Below are 23,277 nucleotides of genomic sequence, written 5' to 3' on the forward strand. Positions count from 1 at the left end.
GCTGAGACCGTCAGAGCAGCTACCTGCTCTGAGTCCACACACAGCAACATGACTCATCTGTCATGGCATTGTTAAGTTGACTTTTACTGTTTATTGTAGCATTTCCTACTTGTGGGTTCCTAAGACGGTGGTGAGAAGGGTTCCAAAGGAGGTGACAAGAAGCATATAGAAGTGAGGAGTGCAGAACCTTCCCCTGCCAGCTGCCTATCTTCAGGAAAACATAAACTACTTTCTAGAACAGCATAAGTAGTCTTAGTGCCATACTTTGTTGTCAGCCCTCATCACACACTGTGTCTGCCCAGTGGTGTAGCATGTACAAAGCTGCTGCCACCATGAAGTGGCTTGGGCTAATTATCTGGATAATAACCTCTCAGTTGATGTGGGGCAAAACAATAGCCATGTTTGCACTTACAGAGCATGTTGGCTGTCATAATTTATCTCTTGGAAACATTCCAATGTTGCTGAGAGGAAAAAACCTCTCTGATGGTTTCCTTTGATCTGTTAATCCCACATATTTTAGACTATGACAGATTATTTTTAAGTGCATGAGTAAGGGTTAACACTGACAGGTAGATCATTTAAAATTATACCTTATATCCATTAGAATAAACATCTCTAAGGTCCCTATTTCAGTACAGTCATACCTCGGGTTAAATATGCTTCGAGTTGAGCACGTTCGAGTTGCGCTCCGCAGCGCGTTACTTCCGGGTTTCATCACTTGCGCATGCGCGGGCGCTCAAAATGACGTCACGCGCATGCGCAGAAGCTGCGAAAAGCGATGCGCGTGTGCGCAGATGTGCCGTCACTAGTTACGTTTACCTCCAGATGCGAACAGGGCTCCGGAACGGATCTCCTTTCATATCTAGAGGTACCACTGTACATAAATGTTTTCATTTGTTAAACTAACATTAGAAATGTATCATGATCTTGTAAAGGAGATGTATGTGCAGAAGCAAGTGCGTATTCATACCATGCTGATTATCTGGGCCTCATAAAGCTGCATCTTTTTTTCTCCACTGGAGATGTACAACCCTGTCAAGGGACAGTAGTTGCCTGTAACTGCAACTTGATCATGGCCTTTGTTAACAAGAAAGGAAGCAGACACAAACTCTTGGGTATTAACTCTTTTATGAGAATTTGACAACTTTTGGTAGGGAAAGTTCAAGTTTTGTTTAAGACTGTGAAAGAGGATACAATCTGCCATTATGTCATCTAAGCTAAGGAAACAGCAAATGCCATAGACTTTGATTTAGGTTGCATTCCTGTGCTCATTTTCCTGTATGAATACAATGGTACTTACTTTTGAGTAAGCATATGTAAGACAGCTCTTATATGGATGTCTAACTGCCATGACTGGGCTCATTTGGTAGAGCATGAGACCCTTAATCTCAGGGTTGTGAGTTTGAGCCCTATGTTGGGCAAAAGATACCTGCAATGCAGAGGGTTGGACTAGATGACCCTCGTGGTCCCTTCCAACTCTACAATTCTATGGTTTTGCTTAACCTGATGTAAAAGTGGAGCATGTTATTACTGGAAGGAATTTGAAGATCAGATAGATTTAATCTTCTTTAGTGAATGGCTGTCAGTTGGGTCATAACATTCCGCAAACGAAGTGGGTGGATGAAGGCAAACGCTATTAAGTAAATAAATTAAATGCAGCATACAAGCAAGCTATGCTATAATGCAAACTGCAAGATAATGTAATAAAACTCAGAATTATTAGAAACTGTGATCTGAAATAACATTGCCCTTTAAATATGGTAAAGAAATTGGACCCAGTTTACTTCTCTTTCTCATGTTTACTTGTCTTTATCATGCCCACCCTGCTTAAAAGCTTATATCCAGTTCCAACTGTCTTTGAACCTCCAAGGGAAGGAATTTCTCCATCTCATCTTTCAAACCTATGTTTGCAAGTGTATATAAAATTCATTACTCTAGTAAACTACCAATGAGGTTCAAATCAAAATGTGCTAGATTAAATTATGCTAAAATACAAATCAGTTAACTAATAATAAAGTGCAAACCTCGGTATTCTTCACTGCCTCTAACAGAATTTGAACGGAAAGCACTGAGAGGCTTGGAGCCATTGAGAAAGAGATGAAACATACCTGGAGGAACCCTGAAGTTTGCAGAAGAAAAATACTGAAGGGGCCAACCCTCCAAAGTAGACCAATGAGGACTGAGCATTCTCAGTAGCTGCAGGACATTGAGTGTCAGTTAGAAAAGAAAAATGAGAAACGGGGGGGTGGAATGTAATGTGCTGCAAGCCCCCTGTGAGCAGCTTCTTGGAGGTTAGGGCATGATTGGTTGGAAGGACTCTTTAATAAGAACACTTTTGATAGGAAAGGGTGGGCTAGATACATTCTCAAGGCTGAGGGCCACATTGCTGCTTGGGCAGCTTGCCAGAGGCCACATGACTGTGATCGAACAGAGTTACAAAGTGGGTAGGGAATTGGATGTGCTCCTTACTTTGATATAGCAAGCTACACTCTAGAAATGCAAAGTCAGAAGTTTCTATACATACCCTTCTCTATCCATGCAAGCAAGAGTCACTAGCACAATTTAAAAACTCATTTGAGACAGACAATAGCACTTGAAGAGGGTGTGGAGACTTGACGAATGTGGCTGGGGTAAATCCTAGAAGGCCTCATTTAGCTCTCCTTGTTGTGCAGCTCCGTACCTTGTGTGAGGGGGTCTACCCATTCCCCACAACAGCGAATTCAGGTGGTGACTGCTGATAGGACTGGTGCCAAAAAGGGATACTGAGAAATAAGGGTGTTCTCAACATGCTCCAAGAAACAAGGGGTATGCAGAAGTACAGAAGGATTAAAATGTTCAGGTACAGTACACATTGTTTGGTAATCTCCAGGAGCCACAGAATGAGTAGCAAAGAAAAATGGAAAATCAGATTGAGTGAATTGGCCTACTTGAATGCTTTAGTACGGAGGATAATATGCCTGGGTGACACTCCTATTAGGAGCTTCAGATACATTGAAAATATTCGTTTAAAGTTGTGTTCATAGAATAAAAGAATTGAAACTTCCCAAGGTAACATTAATGACATTGCCCTGCCCTATATATGGGGAAACCCAGCCAGATGGGTGAGGTATAAATAAAATTATTATTATTCTTATTATTATTATTATTAATCATATCAGTATACCCGAAGAACAGAATTGTTCCAGTGACTTGAATTAGAGTGCTAGTCCAGTTGTAAATAATGACCTTGCATTAAATACTAAAGTCTAAAAATAATGTGGATAAAACTGCAGTGTCTCAAGATGGAGAATGGACCTATTGATTGCTAGAAAGTAATTATACAGGAAAATAAACTAGCATTTTAAAGACTGTTTGACATGCTAGTTTTTCTATAAATATTATTAACCATTTGATACCTTAATACATTTTTTTAAAAAAATCTACAACTCATAACAATTATGTGGATGAAATTACAACTTGATAGTTCTTACAGTGTGTTTAGGAGCGATTATCATTTAGTAAATGAAGGCTTTTTATAGAGCAATAATATTTGTTTATTCAGCAGTAAGCTCAATATAGATTTCAATGAGACTTACTTCTGATGTGTAAGGGATTGCAGCTTTAATTGAGTGACACTTCGCTAAGTCACTAGATTTGTTTTAAGGAGGCATGGGCTTCTCAGTGACATTTATTGGCTCAGTTTCTATCTTGATTGGCACAGAATTGGAATACTGATTCAGTATGGTGTATATGGTTAAGTGACTATGTGCTTGTATTTTGCTGCTGGATAGTGCTTTTTCTGGAGAAACCTCAAGCGTGTCATAAGGCACATATGTGTAGTCCTTCCCTTTTTATTGAATCTACTTATGTCTGTTATTGGTTCAAGAGTGAGGTACAAAGTCTTCTAGACTAGTTGGCTGAATGAAGCAGAATGTGCTATGTAACCTACTAGGCTTAAGATGAAGTTCAAGAACTCTTGCTCTAAACTTAATAACAATTAAAATCACAGTGGAACAAATACCAGTCAAAACTTTTCCTTTCACTTACTTCTATGAAGGCTGATCTTATGCCTGTTGTTTTGGGCACTAGAAACATGTAGTTTTATAGTCAACACAAAAGCTGGCATTTCCATAATTCTTTTTTACGTGATCTCTTTTTTCAGTTGAGATCAGATTCTTAAAGCAGCCAAAATGCTTTCCTTCTCCAAGTACGACTTTAAAGATAAATTGTTTGCTAGGATAAGAGGAGCACCTGTATATGAGGCTACATGTTGTGATTTTTCAAGGGCTTAATACTGTATTATTATTCTCTTGAAAGTTTAGAAAATACATTAGAGACAGAAATCAAGAAATTTCAGGGTTCTAAGGTTTACTAATTTAGTAGGGGTTTTATTCCTTTACCGAACGTTTGATGAAAAAGTTATAAGATTAACAGTGGTTGTCATTCATATGTGGTACACCCTGTAGTTCGTTGTTCAAATATACTAATTATTTTATTGTTAATATCTTAGGGCACAGTAAGAACATATTATGCAGTCTTCTTACAGGGAAAATATATATGCAAGGCTGGTTTCTCTTAATTCTCTCTTCTAGCCTGCTTTTCTATCTGTCATTAATGAGCAAAAAGCCATCTATTGTTGAGTTTTGTTTATAATGAAATATGATTTTATTTCCTTAACAAGGTACACACCCAGTTGAGCACTGAGATGTAAAGTGATTTTTTTGGGTTGATTTAACATTACTTTGAATATTAGCCCTAGTTCTCACTGAGGTGGCAAAGGTGTGCCAGGGTTTTGCTGCTTTAGGTTTCAATGGGAGGCTTACAGGATTGAACATGCCCCCATATAATATAAATAAAAATATATATCCACATAATCAGGTAGCATGTCAGGCTACAGCCTTTCCTCCTGAAATCTAGTTTTCTGTGTGCAGAGAATTTGTATGAAGGAGCAATCAGTCATGTCAGTTACCATCCACAGGCTGAAGTACCACTGTTCAGATAGAGCTTTACAAACTCATGAGTACTAGACTTCAATTGTTGAGTCTCTTTTTATGTAATGGAGTTTGAAAGGGTAGACTGCAGCACTCTCAGATAACATTACAGAGCTAAATCTAAAGCCCGTAATTATAACTAAAAGCTGGCCAGAGCTTCTGGAGCTACAGTCTGAATGGTTTTTATTGCTTCAGGGTGCTTTGTGGGGAGGCAGTGATAATTGAGTTTTATGTCTTAAGTTTTATCCTGGCATTTTGTGTATTTTTATTTTATCTAGAATATTGTAACACATTTGAAGTAGATGACCTCTTTTCTCAAACAGCAAAGAGTCTTGTGACACCTTAACACCTAACAAATTCATGTATCAAACTTTGGTTAATTCAAATCCACTTCATCAGATTCAGAAAGTGTAATCTTCAATTGGCAGCTGAGGATTATACATGTATTTATTAAATTTATATCCTGCCTTTCCGAAGGAGTCTGGGGCAAAAAACACACAAGTGATAAAACATCTTAAAAATATCTTTGAAACAATTTATCTTTAAAACATCTTTAAATGCATTTGGTAAAATAGACTTTAGCCTATGAAAGCTTATGCAAAAATAAATTGGTTAGTATTTAATGTGCCACAGGAACCTTTGAATAGAAAAGGAGTTGAATGTCTAAAGGAGGATAAGGAGATTGTTCCAAGCATGGCTAGAATTGCCTGGTCAATCCAGAGAGCTTGCTAATACCATTTCTCTACCCTCAGATAAATTACAGCAGCTCTTAAGCGCTTCCCTGCTTGACAATAAAAAGGGAAGTGGTGGCAGTTTAATGAATATAAGAGGAATGCACCTTATACCCTGTTTATCTCATAAGGGAGATGTGGGAGTGATTGCCCCATGGTTAAAGAAATCAGTGAATGTGTGATTCCAGTTAATGCATGTTTTCAATATATAGAGAGGAGCCTTGGAAAGTGTGAATGAGGAAGGAAAGTGGGAGAGGCCAGTGTCTGTATTCTTTACAAGAACTTCTGTTGAAATTGAGTCATAGATTTGTATGACTCAGTTAAGTGTCAAGTCTTCAAAGTCAGCAGGGCAAAATGTTAGACATATACTGTCATAACTTCCTGAAAAGTGGGGGAAATAAAAGCATGGCTAGAATTGCAGCATGCTGAAGAACTTGACAAGCCAGACTTTAAAGTTGTATTTTAAAAACATTTTTTAATATCTGGATTTAATGAAGTCTGCAAATCTGTTCATCATGAAGATAGCCCCTTCTTGTGCACAAAGTATGCTCACTTCCCATCCACCTAAGTGGATTTTTGTGACTCCTAATTTGTCATCCTCCTTTTAGACCAGCAGCTGGTGCTGAACATATGAACCTCCTCCCTTCACAGTTCCTTTCAGCCTTGATAATGAGGTGTTGCTGTCATCCACCACTGCATCCCATCCCAACATGAATAGAGTGGTGAACCTTGACAAGCTCTCTGACTTCTGGCAAATCATTTCTTAGCCTAACCTACCTCACATGGTTTTGTGCAAATACACTGTCCATCTTCAGATTGTATAAATCTTTAATCTTTTAATAAAAATATCCAAGGAGAATAACATTTAGAATATTTTAGTACGTACTTTTTTGTGAGAATAAAAGGAGGAATCATTCATACATGGCATCCTGAATGCATTGCAGTAAGAGATGACTAAAAGTTTCATAGTCAGTAAAAGTGGGGAGGTGGCTATTGCAGAGACAGGCAGAGGAAGAAGCAACGAGACCCTAACCTAGCTTCAGCTTGGGGATGACAGTGCGAGTTCATGATCTTACATATGGTGCAACACTTCAGAGAGTGGTTTGTAGCATGATATAGACTGTCTGCCGTACTTCTTCTCAGCATGGAGCTGCGGAGGCTGTGAGGCGAAGGTTGTTGCTAGTTTTGTGCTGAGCTTTGGAGATCCTTGCTTCAGACGTTCAGCATGGCATCAGATACCAGACTCCACCTCTCTGAGGCCAGGGCCAGCATGTATTTTAGCTGGCTACTAAGGCCAATCAAAATTTGTCTATCCCTTTTTAAGGCTGATTTTTTTGGTAACAATTTTGTTAATATTTATTTATTCAAAAGCAGAATAAAATGAAGGTTGTGAAATACTGGCTAACTTGTCAATCAAATTGTGCACAGCTTATTGCTTCCAGGGTTATTTGCTTGTGTCAGGTTAAGTTATGCATGTGCAGGATGGAGGAGGTATAAATATGCATCACATTATCTGATTCAGTAGAAGACATTTTCATAATGTTATTTTCTCTCCCAATGAGTTTGTGAGAACATTTTTTTCTGAGTTACTGGGAAACTCAGACAATGAGAGGGGAACACCTTTGTTGTTTGTTAAGATGCTTATCTTAAGAAAGAGAAACTTTCTTGGGGGATTGTATATATTTCATGGAACAGACAAATACTTGTTCAGATTTCATTGAGTGGCAGATTTAAGATTTAAAAAATGTATATAGCAGTGCACCAGTAGCAATTAAGCCTCACCATGAACAGTGCATGTACAACCAGGGCCCAGATCCTTGCTCCATCTTCCTCCAGCAGTGGATTAGAAGAAGAAAGTACAGATGCGTAAAATGATCAATTCACATAGGCCATCTGAGAAAGGAAGAGTCCTGGAGACTCAACTATACAGCGCTGAATAAAACATTTTAAGTGTGTTTTAAATGCAGTATACAATGTGATACTAGATGGTAATGGTGAGCGTTTTTATATGTGTGTATATGTGTACGTTTTTAATATATGTGTACATTCCACCCCAGTGCAGTTCCTCGCTTCCATGTAGCACCTGTATGGAGTGAAAGGAATAGTATTCCCATTTACCACAATCCCTGAAGATTTTTGCTTTGCACAGAGTTCACAGGAAGAAAGAAGCAACACAGCTTCTTCTCTTCCTAAGTACCTGTACAAAGTGAAAGGATCACCTCCTTCTCTGGTCATCTGCAATATGCAATGAACAGGGAAATGTAATAGTCCATGGATGATGGGAGTTGTAGTCTACACGGGGAAAGAGGATGCATCAGATTTTTTTCTAATCTTTTCTAATCTTGTTTTTGGAATTGATTGTTTATTTTTAAAAGGTGAAAATAACTCTTTTTTGTTTTTAATTTCAGGTAAATCAGAACATTTACGCTGTCCAGAAGCAGAGGTAAGAACTTGTAAAAGTGTTTGTTCTGTTTGATACACTAGTGTATCTTAGGGCATTTATATATAGCTCTCCCAGGTATCTGTACTGATATGCTGAGAGAGCACTGCCACAGGGGAGAGAAATGTGTGCAGTCTGTCTCTGAATACTGCTTCAAGCAGTGGAGCTTTCAAAATGCAAATGCTAAGCAGGGAAAGGACTTCTTTTGGCTAGGCAGATGCTGCAGTGGAGGGAAGAGCAAAAGGGTCAAGCAATCCACAATCAGAGCAGCCCTTCCTCTTTTTCTGCTTTCCCAACTTTCCCAGCTTTTTGCTGTCCTTGATCAGCACCATCAACTGTGTCTGTGATGGTCTATGTGAAAGCCCCATGCAAGCAGCTTCACACTAGTGTTAGAAACTGAGATATGAAAGCTAGGAGCTAAATGGCACCTTAAACCTAGGTTATGGGCGCAAGAACGGAATGTCTAGGTGTGCTTTTTTTATAACAAGAATACAAAGCTGAAAATGAATGAACTGCAGCTAAAATATTATGTTCATTTTTCACATGGTCTAGTCCTTCCCCTGCCCACCCTCCTAATATTCAAGAGGGTCTCTTCTCCAGTCTTCAGAAAGTAGCTAGAAGTGGGGAACCAGAAAAAGGTCCTCCTTTTCTTCCACTCTGCAGTTTTAATCTGAAATTTTAGGTGCAGTACTGCGCCCAGAGCTCAGAAACTGCTCACATGAATGAAATTCCATGTTGCAAAATGCACTTAGAACAATGGGAGTTTCGAACAGTGCTTCGCACTGCTCCTTACACCCCCAAAAACTAAGGGTACAACGAGCAGCGTTTCAAAATGTTTCCCACTCCTCCTGAAAGCTCTGAAAGTCAGGTTTAATTCACACATGCTGATTTCACAGCTCTGTCGGTTATTTTCTCATAGGAAAAACTTGAGCTCTTTAAAGAATATGAGGGCTGTGTTTGACCCATGTTTATTTCTTTTTAGCGCTGAGAGAAATCTGTATGATTCCGCTTAGTGTCTTAACAGCTGTACCCAATGCTAGGGAAATTTCCCAGGAGCACTTACATATTATTTGATACAGTTGTATCCTGCCCTTGCTCCATAGAGCTTAAAGTGGTATTTTAACCTCAAAATACCCCTGGAAGAGAGGTTGGTTGAGTGATGGTAACTTGCTCGAACAATGTGGTGAGTTTTGCAAGAATTTGGACATAGGATTTCCACCACATTAAAAACCATTTTACCCACTGTGTGGGAATATAAAGTTTCTATAAAGAACAAGATCCAACCTCTTTCCAGGCAGAGTTTTTGTAGCTTTTGCCCTCACCTGTCGGTCAGGGTAAACTGGAAGTCTTGTGTGGCTGATCTGTATCTCTACCACCTTGCCTCAAGGGCTCTCTCACATGACAATGCTACTGTTGACTGAGTTCTCTCTTTTGGTGAAAAGGGTATTTGATAGTAATCAGTTTTCTTTGGAGGCATTGATTTGGCTACTGAGTTTCTAGGATTTAGGGACTTGGATAGTTATTGTTTCTGACTCATATGCTGGCTTCTGTATCTCAATGGCCCTGTGCTTGCTATGCTGCTGCTGAGATTTAATATGCAACTGCCCCCTGGTTTTTGTCACCATTTTTAATACACTAGAAATACACTGAATTACTAATAGTGGTGGGAAGATCTTTGTACTTTCTGGAAATAAAGATCAGCTGTGTTTTACCAGAGCTTGGAAAAGATAGAAAATCATTCATTGTGACCTTAAAACATACTATTCACTGCTGCAGCTCCTGTCATATGACATCATGCATAAAATTCAAGATAGTTCTTTTTTAGAAACAAAAATAAGCTTGCCATGTGAGTGGAATAGAAATACTTTTTTTTTTATAGAAATAGCATGATGTGGAGAAAGTGGGTATAGATGTTTTTCTCCCTCTCTCATAACAGTAGGACTCAGGGACATCCAATGAAACTGAGTCTTGGAAGATGCAGGATAGACAAAATACGTGCTACTTCACACTACGGAATTAACTATGGAATTCTCTCCCACAAGATGGGGCTATCAACTTAGTTGGCTTTAAAAGATTAGATGAATTTATGAAAGATAAGGCTATTGCCATGATGGGTATGTGCCAGGGACTGACTAGAAACTGAGGAGTGGTGGCTGGATTTGGGTGAGTGGGCACCGGAAGAAGGGGGGTTGGAGACTGACTTGGAGGAAGGGATCAGTGATCTGGGGGAGCCAGTAACAGCCAGGAGATGAGAGGCAGGGGAAGCTGCGAGATTGGAGAGTGAAGAACAGGTGCAGGAGGAGAGAGAGAGAGGTCAAGCTGGTGTAAAGGGCTTCCACACCTCCTCCTTCTGCCTCCACCTCCTGCTCTACTGTCTCCCAAGACCAGAAGAGGATTGAAGCAGGAAGAGCAAAAGGTTACACGCAGGTGGAGTCATTATCTGCTTGCAAGCAGCTGGGGGGGGGCAAGAACGACATAAATGGAGGTTGAGGGCAGGGCTTCTTTGTTCAGCAACTCCCTCATCGGGTGCACACCTGGAAGTAGCTGATACACGTAGGCCTGATAGACATGCCTTTTGCTAACGTGTAAGTGTACTTTTGACAATAAAGTGTTAGCTGTTTACTCAGGATGTCCATTCCTCCAGCACTGTGACAGTATGTTGTAACTCCACTGTCAGAAGCAGTATGGCTCTGAACACCAGTTTCTGGGAATTGTGGGTTATGCCCATGTTCTGTTTGCATGCTTCTCATAGGTGTTTGGGTGGCCACTGTGAGAACATTGTGCTGGACTAGGTGGGCCTCTGTCCTGATCCATCAAGCTTTTCTTATATTCTTATATCATGCTCAAAAGCAAAATAGGTATAGTCTGTCAATGACACCTGCAGCAAATGTTTTGAATAGTCATTTCAGATTACTAAGTTATATTCTTCCTTCTGGTTTCTTCGTCAGTCTTATCACTCTTGACCGCTCTTGACTTCTGTTAGCCTTTTCAGGACTTTGCCTGCCATTTTGTGGGCTTCAGCTTCTGTCCCTTACCCACTTCTGTCCTGCACCTTTTTAAGATCAGAGAAATGCAACTTAGTATTTGTGGGTGGCAATTATTATTATTATTATTATTATTACTACTACTACTACTACTAATAATAATAATAATAATAATAATAATAACAATAATAATAATAATAAACATATTGTAGGATTAATAGATACAATTATTAATCATCATCTATGGCCTGTACAATGTAATAGTAAAATAGAACAATTCAGTTTTGAGATTTTTTTTCTTGGGAGTTTGCAAAAAATGCTTGGGCTTGCCTCGTGTTCCTTATTTCAAGGAATACTTCACTGTTTAATAAGGAACCTCCATGGAAGGCAAAACAAACTTTTAGGCCAGTAACATACATTAAATTAAAGATTCAGTTTAATAAAATGGCAGTGTACAATACAAGTTTTTGTTCTTTACTTCAGCATTTATAGCACAAACATTCTGCTTGGCCTTTGAAAATATGTACAGTAGGACAGAATGTGACAAATAACTGAGGTAGCCCAGCCAAAGTACTTTCATGGTTCAGTTGGAAAGGCAGCTCTAGTATGCTCAAGGGCAAAGAGAACCTTCAATCATTATTTCCAAAACTGTTTGAGAAATCTTAATACAAAAGCTGTTTACTATGCAATATTACTAGGGTAGTATTTTTATCATCATATGCAGGACTGAAGCTAGTAAGTGGTAAAGTTTATAAAAGGTTATGTACATAATTATAGGCTAAAAATAGAAAATATATTGTGAACTACAGTGTAGGGTAAAAAAAGGCTTGCATAAGAATTGTTCTGGGTCCCTAAATAATGGGTGTAGAAACCTATAATGTGCACTATTTGGGATATTACAATTTTGTGTATATTCATGAACTTTGTGTTTAAAAAGTTGGTTGCAGCATAGTTTGGTAGACACAATTTCAGAGACAATGATGTCTCTGAAGTGGTAGCTGCAGAAGGTACAGTGGTGCTTCGCAAGACGAAATTAATTGGTTCTGTGAGGCTCTTCGTATAGCGGTTTTTTCGTCTTGCGAAGCAAGCCCATTGACAGCTTAGCGGATTAGCGCTATTAGCGGTTTAGCGGCTTTTAGCGATCAGCTGTTAAGCGGCTTATCAGCGGATCAGCTGATAAGCGGCTTAGCGGCTTAGGAAAGGGGGGGGAAGGGAAAAAAACCCGCAGGAACTCGCAAGACATTTTCGTCTTGCGAAGCAAGCCCATTGGGAAATTCGTTTTGCGAAGCACCTCCAAAACGGAAAACCCTTTCGTCTAGCGGGTTTTCCGTCTTGCGAGGCGTTCGTCTTGCGGGGCACCACTGTACAGTGATCAGCCACTCTTTCCCTCTGTGGAATGCTCCTGAATACTAGTTGCTGGCAATCACAAATGAGGTGTGTGTCTGGTTGGTCATTGTGATAAAAGAACTCTGGACTAGATGGACCTTTGGCAAGGGTCTTCTTACAGCTCAGCAGCCCATTTGTCCCTGAACCCACTTGACTTGACCTACTCCATGCTTATTAAATAACATATTTTAAGTTCTCATGTAGTTAGATAAACAAACCCAAGTGTGGAGTACTTATCTGTTCGATCAAGTGTGGACGTGTATAGAGAAAGATGTATCCTTCAAAATAAAATCCTAAATTGAACAAGTTAATATATTTTTCCCCACCTTAGCTGAAGGACAATTATTTGCTTTGAAAGTTTGAATAATTGAAATTGGATAATATAAATTGTAGGCATGATCCAATCCATTGCTTAAGAAGCAGGCATTCTGTGATAGAAGTGGGAGTTGCTGGCATTTAATTGTGCTTGTGTACTGACACAGTAGATTACTAAATTTCATATTTAACCAGCTCTATCATCTCCACTATTTTTTATGTACAATCAGATGTAACTTTTGCAAAAGTTGAAATTAAAAGAGGGAAAGCTTCCCAAGTTCAACATGTTGTTTTTTTTATAGAATTTTTATTAAGGTTTTTGCATTACAAAAAAGAAAAACAAAAAGAAGAAAAAAGAAAGAAAAAATACAAAGTAAAAATTGTTAAAAACAGTCGATCTTTCCACCACATTATTTTTCATTAACTTGTTTCTTGGACCTCCTCATACCTCCCTTTTTTGTATTCCAAATCAAATTATTAATTCAACAATTTCTTTCCCTCTTTACGCTACCCAAATCTTATTTTAAAATTATTACAATCTTGAATTTTTACTTATATAAACCCATTTTTTCATATTCTTTTAACCCATTACAGCTAGAAACCACTTAGTTCCAATCCAACATTATTCTAACATTCATTAATTTTGCAGTGTCTCTGTAAGTAGTCTTTAAATTTCTTCCAGTCTTCTTCCACTGACTCTTCTCCCTGATCTCGTATCCTGCCAGTCATTTCTGCTAGTTCCATGTAGTCCATCACCTTCATCTGCCATTCTTCCAAAGTGGGTAGATCTTGTGTCTTCCAATATTTTGCGATAAGTATTCTTGCTTCAGTAGTGGCATACATAAAGAAAGTTCTATCCTTCTTTAACACCGATTGGTCAACTATGCCCAGAAGAAAGGCCTCTGGTTTCTTCAAAGGGGTATATTTAAATACCTTTTTCAGTTCATTATATATCATCTCCCAGAAAGCCTTAATCCTTGGGCATGTCCACCAAAGATGAAAAAAAGTGCCTTCATTTTCTCTACATTTCCAACATTTATTATCGGGCAAATGATAAATTTTTGCAAGCTTGACTGGGGTCATGTACCACCTATAAATCATTTTCATAATATTCTCTCTTAGGGCATTACATGCCGTAAATTTCATACCGGTGTTCCACAACTGTTCCCAGTCAGCAAACATGATATTATGTCCAACATCCTGTGCCCATTTAATCATAGCGGATTTAACCGTTTCATCCTGAGTGTTCCATTTCAACAGCAAGTTATACATCCTTGACAAATTCTTAGTTTTGGGTTCTAACAATTCTGTTTCTAATTTTGATTTTTCCACCTGGAAGCCAATTTTCTTGTCCAAATTATATGCCTCCATTATCTGATAATAATGAAACCAGTCTCGCACTTTATCTTTTAATTTCTCGAAACTCTGCAATTTCAATTTATCTCCTTCTTGTTCCAAAATTTCCCAATATTTCGGCCCCAAGTTCACCATGTTTATTTGATACATGAACTTCCACAGTTACATGGTAAAAGACATTATGTTTATATGAAAGCATTTTGGAGATGAAGAATCTTGATGATTTGGGTGGGGATGGGGGCCTCATGGCAGAAGAGAGGAAGGGGAAGTTCCATTTGCTTGGGCAGAAATCCATTATACCGGCAGGCTGACACTATTAGAGGTGACCCTATATTATATATGCATTATTGTATTTCATTTAGTTTCGTTTGGAAATGAAATAGTAAGGGTGTTGGGCAGGAGGGCATTCTCCCCTGTGTAGTTAGCTGAATGCTGTTGGATTCATGTTGCAACCAGCCTAAGAGACATATGAGCTTGTCAGATCAAAATCCTGAAGAACAGGTGTAGATCTCCTGAGATTGTATCTCATAGGCTAGTCATTGTGCATTAATTACAATTGGCTATTTGTACAGCAGACTTTTACTTCAGTGCTGCACTTCTAGCTATGTCTGTGGTAGAGTGCTCTTTCTCGTTGTTTGCCAAAGCATTTTTGTATGGTGCAAATGCTGCTGATGTGTCAGAAGTATGCTTTATCTGAGATCTTAAAAAGTATGTGCTTTGTGACTGCAAATGCTATTTTAATTAGTTTTTGTAACGATATAATTAGCTGTGCCATGCATTGGATTTTAAAAATACTATTTTAATTCATCACTACTGGATTTTCAGTTATAAAGAATAATTTTATTTGTTTCAGGTTTGATTCTTTGCACAAATGACTATTGTTTATTTTATTTACTTAAAACTATGAGGCTGCTAATTTGTTTCTGAATAAAACACAGGTTTGCCCAGAAATCAAAGACTATGTTATTTGCAGGCCACAAGCAAACATTCTGTTTTAGCAGGCATTTTATGTAAGTTTTCTTTTTGTATGATTAATTTTTATTGTTTTATCCACTGTATGCTTTTTGAAATCTTATTGCACATGGCTTAGAAACTTTGTTGATTCAGTGATATATAAATAGCTGAAATAAATAATAAATAAGGTGTTCAGGTATATTATAATCTTCATGCCTAGACTAACAAAGAATTGACAGTTTCAAGTGAATTGTTCAAACATTCAACACCAGTGATTCAGAAATGGTATTTTCTTGTGAAAAAGGCATGGGGACTTGTTTTCTCTAACCATCTAATATCCAATTGCAAGGGCTGCAAAGGCAATAGAGCGTATTATCTATTGCCTCCTTCCATTATTCTTCAATTTAATTAGGGCAGTCAGCTACTTATCTTTAGCAATCATGAAGTGTTGCACTTTCAGCTTCATCCTGCAAGGAGATTATTCATCCATCTGACTTGTTAGGCACCCATTCATCCTGTTTACTAGGCACCCATTCATCCTTATGCCTCCAGTGCCTTTGCTTACTATTCAGATACTATCATTCCTCGGGATGTTGGGGATAAAGTGAAAGACTGGATTAATGCTGGGAACAGACAACTGCTGTTTAAAATCCATGATTATACTGTTAAAATAGAGTTGATGGCTACTCTGATCAGGGTTTTTTCTATGACCTTGAATACCCTTCGGCTGGCCATCCATTCAAGCTGTAGGGGTGAAAGTTTATATCTCACTAAACATCCTACAACAATATTTAATAGTCAAAACTGGTTCACAGAAAAGTCAAATCTTATATGTAACTCTTATGATGCGTTTCATTAAAAACTCACACAAAACCATGGGGGTTACTTTGTTTGAAATGCTGTATATATAAAGCTTCCTTTATATTTTTTTACTTGCAATAATCCACTTGCCCAACATAAGAAGTAATTCATTTAGGGCCTTTTCAAATGTGAGAGACTTGTTCAGTTTATGCACTTAGTACAGATCCAGCACCAGTAGGCTGCAAAGTAATGGTAACCTATATGGGGAATAGCAATGGTGACATAATGCTTTCTTCCAAGAGACTGAGAACATGACATTACATCACATTTATAATATAGTCATAATTTATAATATAACCATAAGCTTCAAAATATTTGTTGTGGCTTTGGATGCCATTCATGATATGACAGAAATAAAATATTCTGTTCTAATAATTTCTCAAGATTCAGGGTCGTTTCATATGTTCTTGGATATAGCTGACACTGTGAACTTTTCTAATGTTTACACTGTTAGGACACAGTTCAGTTTTAATTAGCTTTTTACATCACTAACATATTTTAGGAAAACAAACTCCCACTATATTTTTTACATTGTTGTAGTGGGGAAAGTTTCAGGAAATTATCCAACTCTTATGCAATACTTAGCAACTATGAGATTTAAAATGAAACTACTGCAGTGGCCTGATACTAGAAATGATGTGTCACATCCTATCTAGTTACAGTGAATATTATAACAGTGTATTAAGTATCCAGTCACTAATGTAAAATTTATAATGCAAAACATACCCTTAGTAGTTGAATGTTTAGTATTGTAATGATAAAATTAATTGTTAATGTTGTTTGTAAGCAACAAAGTGTTGGCTATGATTGCACAAACCAAGAAATAATAATCTGGTTCTCTGAATTATCTGAAATTACAACTTGATCCCCTACTTGATTTAGGACAGTTAAGTAATATAACATCATGTCATAGCATTAAGCAGATTCCCTAGCAGCATTAAGGATTTTCCAGGGGTTTTTTATCAGCACAGAGCAAAATCCTCATTCAGTTAAATTATGTAATGTATTATAAATACAGTTTTATTAATGAATGCCATGCAGATGATGGAAGCTGTTTGGGACAGCCTTTTTAAATGAAAGTTTGTAGAACACATTTTGCTTTCTATTTTGAACATTATTACACAGGATGAATCATCTATAGCTAGTGTTCACTGCAGTGGCCAACCAGGTGCCACTGGCAAGCCCTCAAATAGGACCTGAATGGTGCTCTCCCGACTTGTAATTCCCAGCATCTGCTCATAGCTGTCAACTTTTCCCTTTTTTTAAGGGAAATTCACTTATTCCAAATAGGATTCCTTGCAAGAAAAGGGAAAAGTTGACAGCTATGCATCTGCTTCAGCAAACTTGTACTTCTGCATGCTTGGTAGTTCTGTATCTAGCAATGCTTTCAGCCAGTTCCCCCAGAACAATGTTAAGCAAACAAGCCTGTAATTTCAATGATCTCCCCTGGATATCTTTTTGAAAGTTTGTGTTATATTGGCCTCCTCAGTCCTCTGGTATGGAGGCTAATCTTAAGGACAAATTACATAATTTTGTTAGAAGAACAGCAATTTCACATTTGAGTTCTTTAAATACTCTCAGGTGGATGCTGTCCAGACCATATGATTTGTCTGTTTTTATTTTGTTAGGAAGACCTAAAATTGCATCTTTTGTCGTCACTATTTGCCTTTTTTCCTGTGAAAGTCAGTTCAGGCACTGGGAGCTGCCCTATATATTCTGCTGTGAAGACTGCACCTTCATTCAGCTTCTTTGCCATCTCTTTTCGTCTGTTAGCACACCTCTGCCTCACTTGTCATCCAAAGATCCTAACACATCCCTGCGGGACTCCCTAAAATTTTATAGTTTAACTGTGTGCTCCTTAAATTCTTTTTCTAGCACCCCCTATTGTCTGATTGAATTTGTTTGCCAGCATTTGTATTACTTTTCCCCTCCTTGTTTGAACAATACTTCCATTTTCTAAAGGGAACCTTCTTGTCCTTAATAGCTTCTTTGACTCTGCTCATTAACTAACCACACCGGCAGCTTCTTGACTCAGGTGGTACCTTTTCTGATCTGTGGTTTACATTCTGGCTGAGCTTCTAATATTATGGTTTTAAACAACTTCCAAGCTTTTTGGAGAGATTTGATCCTCTTAACTTTGCCTTTCAACTTCCTTTTTACCAATCCCCTCAGTTTGGGGAAATTTCCACTTTCGAAGTGAAACGAGGCTGTTGGATATTTTTTTGCAATTGACCATGTACATATATATTAAATTTGATAGAACTATGGTCACTGCCTTCAATCAGTACAGCAACTTAAACCTCTCACCTTAAGGAACTTGCTTCATGCTACTACTAGCCTCACCTTAAATCTCTTTATATTTGTTTTAAAATACCGTATTGCGCTTGTTGCTGTATTTATTTCTTTTACACTGCCTCTCACTATAGTTGTGCAGGGAGGTATTCTTAATTCTATTCATACTTAACAAAGGGATGTCTCTTATCCTAGCTGGCTAACTAAAAAAATGAAGGGAAAATCTGTTCTAGAAAGACCAAATAAATTTTATTTTAAGCTTATCATTTATTTACTGTTTCAGAGCCATTACTAGATTTCAGTCAAAGTCATCCCCAAAATGGAAGTAATGGAGTGTTGTGTGTTCATCTGTAAATTCAGGGTAATTCTAGCTTCAGTGAATGCAGATAATTCCATGGAATGTTTTGTCATAGCTTTTTGCAGAAAACAGCTAAGCATACTGACTAGTATTTTATGTGAATGTTCGTAATTGGCCAATTATGTAGAGGAGCAATTCTCAAGTGAATATGTCCAGCAGGTGGATTATTGGACATTACAATGTTATTTTGATTTCAGTTCAACCTTAGCAGTAACCTATTTTTGTAAAATAGAAATCGTGACTTGTCCAACAAAATTGTTAAGAAGGTGAGTGACATATTGATAAAATGATGTGGCCTGATATATTAGGTATTCAGTGAGTTGGTGCATAGAGACAAACATTTCTCAAGAATAGAAGCAGAGAACAGAAAGCAAGAAAAGCAGCCATTTTGAGGAGTACACACAGTGTTAAATATAATTTCCCCACATTTTGGTCTGCTATGGCATCATTTACAGAGCTTGTACTAGGACCACATTACAGGAGCAATAAGTTGGAAGTAGAGCATCTGTTTTATATTCACAAGTTTTAGATTTAATCCTAGCACTGCCAGTTAACGGATTTCTGGTTGAGAAAGACCTCTGTCTGAGAACTAAAAATTGAGAAGTCGTACTACTGTGTTATTCTGCAGTCACTTTTAGACCACCACAATGGAAGACAGCTCCTTATCATCTTAGAAAATAATTCACACAGAAGGATTAGTGAAATGAAATGAAACAAAAAAACAAAACAAAAACTGTTCTGTGTTCTATAATTCAGGAGCTGGAATTATTCATTGATATTTAAAATATCAAACGAGTTGAGGCCCCAGAGGCAGCTTAGTTAATTGACTTGTTTTGACATCCTTTGGTGCTTTCATATTAATTGATGTTTCTTTTTTAAGAAGTTTGTTTTTTGTAGTCCTTACTATTTATATGACATTCAATGAAAGCTGCCTCTATTCTATCTAGTGCCCAGTTCTGCTGGTCTTTATATGACTTTTGTGTTCTGCTGGTCTTTATATGACTTTATATGACGTTACACTGCTTAATGGCTGCTACTTTTTATGATCTCTCATTGTACCATTTTAAATAACAAAATGTGTACTTTTAATTTTAAATAAAAGGATTAGCTCTTTCTGCTCACACACCATAAAGGAGATTAAGTAGAGTTGTAAAGTTCACTAGGAAGTTGTGAGGAGAAATTTAGATGCAAGGTAGGTTTAAGTCTGCTTGTTAAGTGTAACTGTTCAACAAATACCTGCTGTGCATACCAGAAGCTGTGTGCCTTCTGCTTGGTATTCCCATTTACCGGTACTTTCTCATTCCTGTATCACTTCCTCACTTTCCCAAGTAGACAGATCATGTTTTTTAAACTCTTTTGGACTTAAAATTGCTTGTTGTTCAGCAGAACAAGGAGCAAATTTATGTTCTGCCTTACCACTGAATAAGATCTTATCCCATCACTTGTGGATTTTTAGGAGACATTGAAATGGTATATTTGCAACTACATATTTACTAATCTGCTTTTAAAAACTGTAAAGGTTGTTTTTCCGGGAGACAAGATTATGCCAGTGTCCATATTCTTCATTGCCTGTTAAAGGATACAGACACACTAGTTTATGAATAATGTGACTTTGTGCATTTGAGTGTAAATAGCACTGGTAACATTACTACTTTTTTGTAATCCAGTACAGATAGATTCCTGTGCCTGTCAACAATCTGAATATCCTTGTTTGGTTGTACCGCAGCTTGTTGCATTTGCTCAGCTAATCCATGATATGATGACCGATATGTCAGCTCATTGCACTCAGTTTGGACTAACTCACAGTAATACTAGGAATTTTAATCACTGCAGACATACCTTAAAAAGAGGTACAAGATATGTTTATCTCCCAAAATGTTCGCTTTCTGTCGTAGTTAGTGTTAGCATAGATATATATTGCACAGAAACTGAAAAAATATGTCAGTGAACTTTGCACTAGATGAAACACTCTAATTATCTGACTGCATTAAAAAGGTAGTAAGATTAAACAGGTAATAAACCAAGAAAGTAATGCACTTTAAATATTTTCATAACTCCTCCTTTCTAATAAAACTTGTTTCTTGGTTTACTGAGGGAGTTCACATGAATACTTTCCAAACAGAAAGATTAACAGTCCTTCAGCCGAAGAGTTTAAACAAAGATTAATTCCCCCTGTGCATACTGTTCTCAAGGATGTTGAAGAAAAGTGATGTGCCAACAAAGAGAATAATGTCTGTGCTACTGGAATTGCTGTTTTGATTATTTTGGCTTTGGAATAAACTAAATGTATTTATTTTATTTACTTATTAAATTTCTACACCGCCCTTCATCCAAGGATCACAGGGCGGTTTACAATATAGAAATACAAAAATACATACCATAGTAACAAACAAAAACAATGCTCCCCCCAAATACATAAACAGTTTTAAAAGGCCATTGTTGTTGTTGTTTAGTCGTTTAGTCGTGTCCGACTCTTCGTGACCCCATGGACCAGAGAACGCCAGGCACTCCTGTCCTCCACTGCCCCCCGCAGCTTGGTCAGACTCATGCTGGTAACCTCGAAAACACTATCCAACCATCTCGTCCTCTGTCATCCCCTTCTCCTTGTGCCCTCCATCTTTCCCAACATCAGGGTCTTCTCCAGGGAGTCTTCTCTTCTCATGAGGTGGCCAAAGTATTGGAGCCTCAGCTTCAGGATCTGTCCTTCCAGTGAGCACTCAGGGCTGATTTCCTTCAGAATGGAGAGGTTTGATCTTCTTGCAGTCCATGGGACTCTCAAGAGTCTCCTCCAGCACCATAATTCAAAAGCATCAATTCTTCGGCGATCAGCCTTCTTTATGGTCCAGCTCTCACTTCCATACATCACTACTGGGAAAACCATAGCTTTAACTATACGGACCTTTGTTGGCAAGGTGATGTCTCTACTTCTCAAGATGCTGTCTAGGCCTGTCATTGCCCTTCTCCCAAGAAGCAGGCGTCTTTTAATTTCGTGGCTGCTCTCACCATCTGCAGTGATCATGGAGCCCAAGAAAGTAAAATCTCTCACTGCCTCCATTTCTTCCCCTTCTATTTGCCAGGAGGTGATGGGACCAGTAGCCATGATCTTCGTTTTTTTGATGTTGAGCTTCAGACCATATTTTGCACTCTCCTCTTTCACCCTCAATAAAAGGTTCTTTAATTCCTCCTCACTTTCTGCCATCAAGGTTGTGTCATCTGCATATCTGAGGTTGTTGATATTTCTTCCGGCAATCTTAATTCCGGCTAGGGATTCATCCAGCCCAGCCTTTCGCATGATGAATTCTGCATATAAGTTAAATAAGCAGGGAGACAAAATGCAGCCTTGTCGTACTCCTTTCCCAATTTTGAACCAGTTTAATTAGCCCAAGGTATGGGATAAGAAGAACGTTTTTGCTTGGTACCTAACAGTATGTAACAAAGGTGTCAGGTGAGTCTCCCCAAGGAGAATATTCCACAAATGGGGAGCCAGTGCAGAAAAGGCCCCTTCTCAATTTGCTGCCCTCTGGACCCCTCATGGAGGAGGCACAAGAAGAATGGCCTCAAATGATGATCTCAGGGTCTGGTTCAGTTCATATGGGGAGGGGTAAATTGTTATCTCAGTGATGCATTAAATAAGTCTTTTAATATAGAATCATAGAATTGTAGAGTTGGAAGGAACCCCAAGGGTCATCTAGACCAACCCCCTGCATTACAGGAATCTGAATGCAGTCTCCCATCCAATTTGAAACTGTACCGGCTTGGCTTAGCTTTACAAATATGCTAGCAGTTTTATTGATGCACCACTGCTTAGCAATGTCATGGACATTCAAAATGACATTGTAATCCTATACATATCTGCTCTACTTCTAAATAGATATATATATAGGATTACATTGTCAATCAGCCTCATTGAATTCAGTGGGACTAACTCTCAAGTACATAGGACCACAACCTGAAAAATCTGACTCTTTAGATTGTGTGACTTGCTCCTCTGTAGTGTTTTATCACACACCTGTGAATGCATGAAAACACTCCTAAATGGAAGTTAATTCTGTTATTAAACAACAACAATTCATCTGTAGGGCTGCTGTGTTACATTATCAATGTTAGGACAATACCCTTATTAGGCCATCCAAAACACCACAAAATAATGTGCAACCTTTCAAGTTCTCCAGTAGTTTTCATTAGACCAGATGATAAATAGACCATTAGTGTGTGGAGGAATACAAGTTACTTTTATTGATGTTGAAGCCTTGGAAACTGTACCTGGTCACAGTCTTAAGATGAAAGTTCTTAACCTGAAGCACTATTTCTGGGTTAGCGGAGTCTGTAACCTGAAGCGTATGTAACCCGAGGTACCACTGTATCATAAAAGAGAAATTATTTGCTTATACAGTGGTACCTTGGGTTACATACGCTTCAGGTTACAGACTCCGCTAACCCAGAAATAGTACCTCGGGTTAAGAACTTCGCTTCAGGATGAGAACAGAAATCGTGCTCTGGCGGTGTGGCAGCAGTGGGAGGCCCCATTAGCGAAAGTGGTGCTTCAGGTTAAGAACAGTTTCGGGTTAAGAACGGACCTCTGGAACAAATTAAGTACTTAACCCGAGGTACCACTGTACTCTCATTTCTG

General features: G+C 38.2%; 1 protein-coding gene across 6 annotated transcripts in view; it reads left to right on the top strand.

Moving 5' to 3' along the window:
* SPIRE1 (spire type actin nucleation factor 1) overlaps positions 1 to 23,277 on the top strand; it is an 84,009-nt gene that overhangs the window by 3,942 nt on the left and 56,790 nt on the right. For all 6 annotated transcript variants that reach the window (XM_079982922.1, XM_079982926.1, XM_079982924.1 and 3 more), the window contains exon 2: positions 8,110 to 8,144. In XM_079982922.1, coding sequence (XP_079839048.1) covers positions 8,110 to 8,144 — 35 coding nt within the window. The remainder of the gene's footprint in view (positions 1 to 8,109; positions 8,145 to 23,277) is intronic.

The sequence above is a fragment of the Podarcis cretensis genome, assembly GCF_951804945.1.
Source record: "Podarcis cretensis genome assembly, chromosome: 7".
NCBI classification, from domain to species: domain Eukaryota; kingdom Metazoa; phylum Chordata; class Lepidosauria; order Squamata; family Lacertidae; genus Podarcis; species Podarcis cretensis.